The sequence below is a fragment of the Oncorhynchus gorbuscha genome, linkage group LG16 (genome assembly GCF_021184085.1).
Source record: "Oncorhynchus gorbuscha isolate QuinsamMale2020 ecotype Even-year linkage group LG16, OgorEven_v1.0, whole genome shotgun sequence".
In the NCBI taxonomy this organism is placed as follows: domain Eukaryota; kingdom Metazoa; phylum Chordata; class Actinopteri; order Salmoniformes; family Salmonidae; genus Oncorhynchus; species Oncorhynchus gorbuscha.
The window spans coordinates 3,626,760-3,634,448 of record NC_060188.1 but is presented as its reverse complement, the minus strand read 5'-3'; the positions used below and the strand labels follow the sequence as shown (position 1 = coordinate 3,634,448).

The following is a 7,689-nucleotide window of genomic DNA, read 5'->3' as shown; positions in this document are numbered from 1 at the left end:
AGAATGGGATAGGATAGAATGGGATAGGATGGGATAGGATATAATGTGATAGGATAGAATGGGATAGGATAGAATGGGATAGGATAGGATATAATGGGATAGGATAGAATGGGATAGGATGGGATATGATGGGATGGGATAGGATGGGATGGGATAGGATGGGATAGGATAGAATGGGATAGGATATAATGGGATAGGATATACTGGGATAGGATAGAATGGGATAGGATAGAATGGGATAGGATGGGATATAATGGGATAGGATAGAATGGGATAGGATAGGATAGAATGGGATAGGATGGTATAGGATGGGATAGGATATAATGGGATAGGATAGGATAGAATGGGATAGGATGGGATAGGATATAATGGGATGGGATAGAATGGGATAGGATAGGATGGGATAGGATAGAATGGGATAGGATAGAATGGGATAGGATAGGATGGGATAGGATAGAATAGAATGGGATAGGATATAATGGGATAGGATAGAATGGGATAGGATAGAATGTGATAGGATATAATGGGATAGGATAGGATGGGATAGGATAGAATGGGATAGGATATAATGGGATAGGATAGAATGGGATAGGATAGAATGTGATAGGATATAATGGGATAGGATAGGATGGGATAGGATAGAATGGGATAGGATAGAATGGGATAGGATAGGATGAGATGGGATAGGATAGGATGAGATGGGAGTTAATGTGATGGAGAAACAGACAGTCACTGTGAGGTGATATTGATTTCCTCAGTTGCCCGACTCTGGCTGTCAGTGCTTTCTGAAGATCTTCACTTTAAATGTGTGTGTGGGTGTGTGTGTGTGTTTTACCTATGCAATATGCCTCGTCTCAGTGTCTTACCTAAACAACATGATGCTGTCAGCTCCTCTGTCTGGACAGGAGGATCCCTGTTCTTCTGTTCCTGATATATATATGATCCTGTGGAGGTTGGTGGGAGGAGCTATAGGAGGACGGGCTCATTTAATGGCTGGAATGGAGGCAATGGAACGGAGTCAAACACATCAAACATATCGAAACCACGTGCTTCTACACCTGTATTGCTTGCTGTTTGGGGCTTTAGGCTGGGTTTCTGTAAAGCACTTTGTGACATCGGCTGATGTCTACATTTGATTTGAAATTTGATTGATGTTTGACTCTGTTCCATTAATTCCATTCTAGCCATTACATTGAGCCTGTCCTTCTATAGCTCCTCCCACCAGCCTCCACTGATATGATTCTACATGCCTTCCCGCGTCCGCTCAGACAGTGAGCAGTGTTTCCTCTGAGTATGACTCTGTCTGTGGATACTGATGTTATAAAGACTACCGGTAACTCAATGTTCTCCTTGCAAAGCAAGTACATTTCCAACCTCCGACTCTCAGCTTCATGGTAAAGCCATATGAATGGTTTGTTTACTTGAATGCTCTTGTTCTGGAAATATCTAGTTAATGCTCATCATTCTGTGTGTGTCTATATGCATTTGTGTGGGTGTGTGTGCATGCATGTATTGGTGTAGTCAGTGTATGTGTACGTATGTTGAAGCTATCAGTGTGTAATGTTGGTAAGGAGCCTCTTGGCTGTGTGTTGACCTCTGGCCGTGTACAGGATGGGAGGAGAGAGTCACTGTGCTCCTGTTGTTGCGGATACAGGAAGTGTGGGTGTGTGTGTGGGTGTGGGTGTGTGTGTGGGTGTGTGTGTGGGTGTGGGTGCCGTTGGATAACGCTTCCATCTACATGCACTGGCACTCACACAGTGATCACTTGTGTTTCATAAAAAAACACAGCCAGATTTACAGTAGACGATTTACTTGTCACATTTTGTTTCACTTTGCACATTTTGATCCAGAAATGACTGTTTCTCTACCCTCTCTCCTCCCTCCTCCTCTTAGAGATGGCGTTCTTCCCTGTCCTCCTCCTCCTCTCCGTGGTCCAGCGTGGTTCCTCCCAGGACCCTGATGAGGACTCGTTGGCAGTACCCCGGGGTGTGGCTGGGGCCTGGTGCGCCCCTACACCCTCCTCTGCGACCTGGACTCTGTTTGGGGCGTGGCAGTCGAATCTGCAGCGGCCGGCGGCGCCCTGGCTGCCATTTTACTGGGCCTGATCATCCTCTGCCGACTACACCACGTGAGCGAGGCAGAGAAGCGCAGCGGCGTGGGACCCATTCTCCTCCTGCTCCTGGGCATCCTGGGCCTGTTCGGCCTCAGTTTCGCCTACCTCATTGAGCGTGACGAACAGCTGTGTCTTCTGCGCCGTGCCCTCTGGGGCCTGCTCTTCGCCCTGTGTTTCTCCTGCCTGCTGGTGCAGGGTGTGCGGCTCCGGAGGTTGGGCAGCGAGCGCCGGAGCCCGGGGGGCTGCACTCTGACCGGCCTGGCCCTGGGGCTGAGCGCCGTCCAGGGGATCATCGCCGCCGAGTGGCTCCTGCTCACGGTGCTCAGGGAGGGCAGAGCGGCCTGCCAGTACCTGCCTCTGGACTTCTCCTTAGCCTGTAGCTATGTGCTTGCGCTACTGCTAGCCGCGCTGGGGGCGGCCTCCTTCGCTCTCTGTGGGAAGACCCGGCAGTGGCGCTGTAACGCGGTCTGGCTCCTCTCCGCCTGTCTGTTGTCCCTCCTCCTCTGGGTTGCCTGGGTGGGCTTCTATCTCTACGGTAACGCCTGGCTGGGGCGGTCCCCGGACTGGGACGATCCAGCATTGGCGATAGCACTGGTGGCACAGGGTTGGCTCCTCCTCCTGTTCCACGCCGTGCCCGAGGCACACTCCAGTCTCTGCTCCCCGCCACAACCCTCCGCCCCTGACTATTTTGACACGTCCCAGGCCCCGTCCCGCATGAGGGAGACCAGCTTCGACGAGGACATCCCCCTCTCACACAGGCAGTTTCCGGAGAACCAGGGCTACGGCTTTGACGAAAACACTGCAGGTAACAAGAGACTTTGACTTTCAAATGTGTATTAAAATTCATGCTTACAAGGTCAGTACAGCGCTGCTGAGGTTTTACATGCATGTTTCTGTGTATGGGGTTGGATGTAGGACATAGTGACATAGTGATATTACCATACTGGGTTAAAAAGAACTCCATAAGAGCAGTGGTTCTTGTCGTGGTACAAACAGTACCTGTACAGCACGTGTGTTAAAAGTACAGATTAGGCATCTGTTCCTGTGTCGATCTTAATGTAGAATGGATGAATGAATGTGTTTGCAGACGAGAATAAGAGAATATCGTTGTTCCTCTGCTGTGCCAGGTCTGAGGAGTGCAGGTCATCATAATGGTAACACAGCGCCCAGACCCAGTGCCCCCTTCCGCAGCAACGTGTACCAGCCCACTGAGATGACCATGATCCTGAATGGGGAGCGGTGAGTTCTCATATTGTACGTTAACACATCCGACCACGCTTCACATCCATTCACAACCTCTATTAAAACTTGGATTATGATCCTGAGCAAGAAAGCAGTGTAGACACTTACACATATATAGAAACATACTCTCACTCACCTGGGCAGTGAGCACACACACATTTACACCCACGTTTACACCCCTGTCACACGTTACCATTCACAGGTATACAAACTCAAATTATTATTCTGCGCAAGAATGTGTGTGTGTGTGTGTGTGTGTGTGTGTGTGTGTGTGTGTGTGTGTGTGTGTGTGTGTGTGTGTGTGTGTGTGTGTGTGTGTGTGTGTGTGTGTGTGTGTGTGTGTGTGTGTGTGTGTGTGTGTGTGTGTGTGTGTAAATGAGGGAGTGGGTTCCTGGGCTGCAGACTAGAGCCATCTCTCCAGTGTGAGTGATGCAGCTTTGTCCCTGGCCCAGTCACGCCCATTATAGCCCCAGGATGGTTGGGTGAGCTCCCTAGCGCATGTGACTAACCTCCAATCACCTCGCTATAAATAAACGTTGCTGACCTGGCAGAGTCTGGAGCCACGCGTCCAGAAAATCGCTGAGCCAACTTTCAGCTTACGTTCTGGGAACGTTTTAAAATGGCTCCCTCCCAGTCTCTGCTCTGACACCTGCCACTACATTAGAGGCAGAATCTGGAACTAGAAAACAGCCAGAAATCACTGAGCCACCGCCAGCTAAAGCTCTGGGAACGTTTACCTGTGAACCAAATGGTCTCCCTCCTAGTAGAGAGAGAGGGGAAGAGAGAGAGGAAGAGAGAAGGGTAAGAGGGAGGAGGAAGAGAGAAGGGGAAGAGAGAGGAGGAAGAGAGAAGGGGAAGAGAGAGGGGAAGAGAGAAGGGGAAGAGAGAGGAGGAAGAGAGAGGAGGAAGAGAGAGGGGAAGAGAGAAGGGGAAGAGAGAAGGGGAAGAGAAAAGGGGAAGAGAGAAGGGGAAGAGAGAGGAGGAAGAGAGAGGGGAAGAGAGAGAGGAAGAGAGAAGGGGAAGAGGGAGGAGGAAGAGAGAGGGGAAGAGAGATAGGAAGAGAGAAGGGGAAGAGGGAGGAGGAAGAGAGAATGGGAAGAGGGAGGAGGAAGAGAGAGGGGAAGAGAGAGAGGAAGAGAGAAGGGGAAGAGAGAGGGGAAGAGAGAGAGGAAGAGAGAAGGGGAAGAGGGAGGAGGAAGAGAGAGAGGGAAGAGAGAGGGGAAGAGAGAGGAGGAAGAGAGAGGGGAAGAGAGAGAGGAAGAGAGAAGGGGAAGAGGGAGGAGGAAGAGAGAGGGGAAGAGAGAGAGGAAGAGAGAAGGGGAAGAGGGAGGAGGAAGAGAGAGAGGGGAAGAGAGAGGAGGAAGAGAGAGGGGAAGAGAGAGAGGAAGAGAAGGGGAAGAGGGAGGAGGAAGAGAGAGGGGAAGAGAGAGAGGAAGAGAGAGGGGAAGAGAGAGAGGAAGAGAGAAGGGGAAGAGGGAGGAGGAAGAGAGAGGGGAAGAGAGAGGGGGAAGAGAGAGGAGGAAGAGAGAGGGGAAGAGAGAGAGGAAGAGAGAAGGGGAAGAGGGAGGAGGAAGAGAGAGGGGAAGAGAGAGAGGAAGAGAGAAGGGGAAGAGGGAGGAGGAAGATAAAGAGGAAAGAAGGGGTTTTGAAGATGTGATACAGGCAACATTCAAAATGTAACCTCTTATCAGTGTGGTGTGGTGTGGTGTGGTGTGGTGTGGTGTGGTGTGGTGTGGTGTGGTGTGGTGTGGTGTGGTGTGGTGTGGTGTGGTGTAGTGTGGTGTGGTGTGTGTGTTTACATAGGTGTCTCTCAACTTCAAACACTGTATATTACCAAACTGACGTCCCATTTCTTTCTCTCTCTCATCCCTTTCACAGGTCCCCTCCGCACCCCCGACCTATACGGGGCGGCAGCTGTGGTGAAGGACAGAGATGAAGAAGAAGAGGAAGGAAGAATGGGGTGATGAAGAAGGGATGAAGGGTCCTTGGACAGAGGAATAACCCAGAGAGGATAACTATAACATGGACATCACCCCCCCAGATCTCTATGTGCGTATGGGGACAGACAGTTAAACAGATGACTTACTGAGGGCTTACACATACCACCCACCCTGTGTTAATCAAATACACCAACCAACCACTGAATGAGTGTGACTGAGGGGGAGAGCAGGTATGGAGGACAGATCAAAACATTACAGGTAGTTTTGAAGTTAAATCACTGTAGGAGATATTCAACTTAAAAACAAACCCTATTTTGGTTGCAAATGCTGTGGAGACCATTTTCATCTGGGAGATGTGAGGTTTGAAATGTTGACTGTCAGGTTTCTTTTGTATGAGTCAAGTTTACTCCCACGAGACTACTAAGCCACTGTATAACTTCTGAAAAACTGTGAAACCTCTCTCCCTTTTGAGATATTTGCTCTGTTTTTGTTGTTTATTTTGGGAGAAACTCTTCTAAAGCAGAATGTTTTGCTCTGTCCTCCATCCTCCTGTAGATACGATACCTTACAGTCCTGTACCTCACCACAGCCCATCACACAATAGAATAACACACGGACAAGTATGGCTTAAACTCCAGCCTCTCTAGCCAGTGTTCTGTCCTCCATCCTCCTGTAGATACGATACCTTACAGTCCTGTACCTCACCACAGCCCATCACACAATAGAATAACACACGGACAAGTATGGCTTAAACTCCAACCTCTCTAGCCAGTGTGTGCCTACAGGTAACTGCCAAAATACAGGAAACACCAACATAAAGTGTCTTAATAGGGTGTTGGGCCTCCATGAGAACAGCTTCACTGCACCTTGACATAGATTCTACAAGTGTCTGGAACTCTGTTGGAGGCAGGCGACACCATTCTTCCCATGAGAAATTCCAACATTTGTTCTTTTGTTGATGGTGGTGGAAAACACTGTCTCAGGCATCTCTCCAGAATCTCATATGGTTTACATCGTTTTCATGCCCATCAAACCATTCAGTGACCACTCGTGCCCTGTGGATGGGGGAATTATCATCCTTAGGGGGGATAGTTATGGTAGCCAAAAGAATTGCCTGCTCAGCATTTTTATACCTGACTCAAAGAATGATGGGATGTTAATTGCTTAATTAACTCAGGAACCACACCTGTGTAGAAGCACCTGCTTTCAATATCTAATTTTAGGGATGGGCATTTGAAATAATTTCACTATTCGAATAATATCATGATTTTTTTGTGGGGGATATCTGGAATAGTCGAGTTGTTTAAACTTGGAAATTAGATTGCTGTGCAGCCTGTGCTACTTGCGTCCCGCTTGCTTGTGTGTGTGATTGGCAGGTACCAGTGAGTTTTACGAGACAGAGAGAGAGAGAGAGAGAGAGAGAGAGAGAGAGAGAGAGAGAGAGAGAGAGAGAGAGAGAGAGAGAGAGAGAGAGAGAGAGAGAGAGAGAGAGAGAGAGAGAGAGAGAGAGAGAGAGAGAGAGAGAGAGAGAGTAGCCATACAGACTAATTAAACAAATTTGTAGATTCCATAGGTTATCCATCATCCCATCTGGTAGTGCCTGTCTTGTATGCATCAAATCAATCAGCTATGTTAGCCAGCTATGTTAGCTAGCTATGTTAGCCAGCTATGTTAGCCAGCTATGTTAGCCAGCTATGTTAGCTAGCTACCTAGGCTAAAAGTACTTACGGTTATTCTGCTGTGCTTCTCGTCCTTGTCTACAACAACTCCATTCAGATTAAACAACAGCTTACCTGATGGTTTCTGGTAGTTGTAGCCTACTCCTTCTCATTTAACTAACTTCATTCTGTCATTTTAATTCCATTTTGCATTGATTAGAGATCTCCTACATTGCTTACTACACATGGAGCCACTGAGTGTAGACGGTGCCACTTTGATTGGCAGACAATAACACACACGTGAAACCCGTGTAGGCTACTTTGGTATGTACTTTATGTCATAAAAACTACATTCAAAAGATAGTTTTATTGAATTAAGAATTTCAAATGTCATGGCATATCCTTGTGTGTAGCATTGTCTCATAAATAATTACATTTAGACAAAGCCTTTTCATTGTTAAAATAGACTAAAAATGAATACTCTCACAAGTATTCAAATGCTAACGTCCATTTGGATATTTGAATATCCGAATAACCGTGCCCATCCCTACTTCATTTACTCAAGTGTTTCCATTATCTTGTCAGTTACCTTTGTATATATGTGTGTGTGTACCTCATCTATATTGGCTCTACTCCAAGACTCTGGACCCCAAAAAGTAGAGTAACCTGGACTCACCGTTACTGAGTAACCTGGACTCACCTTTACTGAGTAAGCTGGACTCACCTCTACTGAGTA

The 7,689-nt window shown here is 47.9% G+C and overlaps 1 protein-coding gene across 1 annotated transcript; it reads left to right on the top strand.

The window, feature by feature from the left end:
• Positions 1 to 1,987: 1,987 nt before the first annotated feature.
• Positions 1,988 to 6,562, top strand: LOC123998893 (G-protein coupled receptor family C group 5 member B-like; the record flags this gene model as incomplete). Its single annotated transcript, XM_046304116.1, has 3 exons — positions 1,988 to 2,918; positions 3,241 to 3,367; positions 5,234 to 6,562. Coding segments are annotated over 2 exons (1,047 nt in total), but the record flags the coding sequence as incomplete, so codon positions are not given.
• Between the last annotated feature and the right edge of the window lie 1,127 nt (positions 6,563 to 7,689).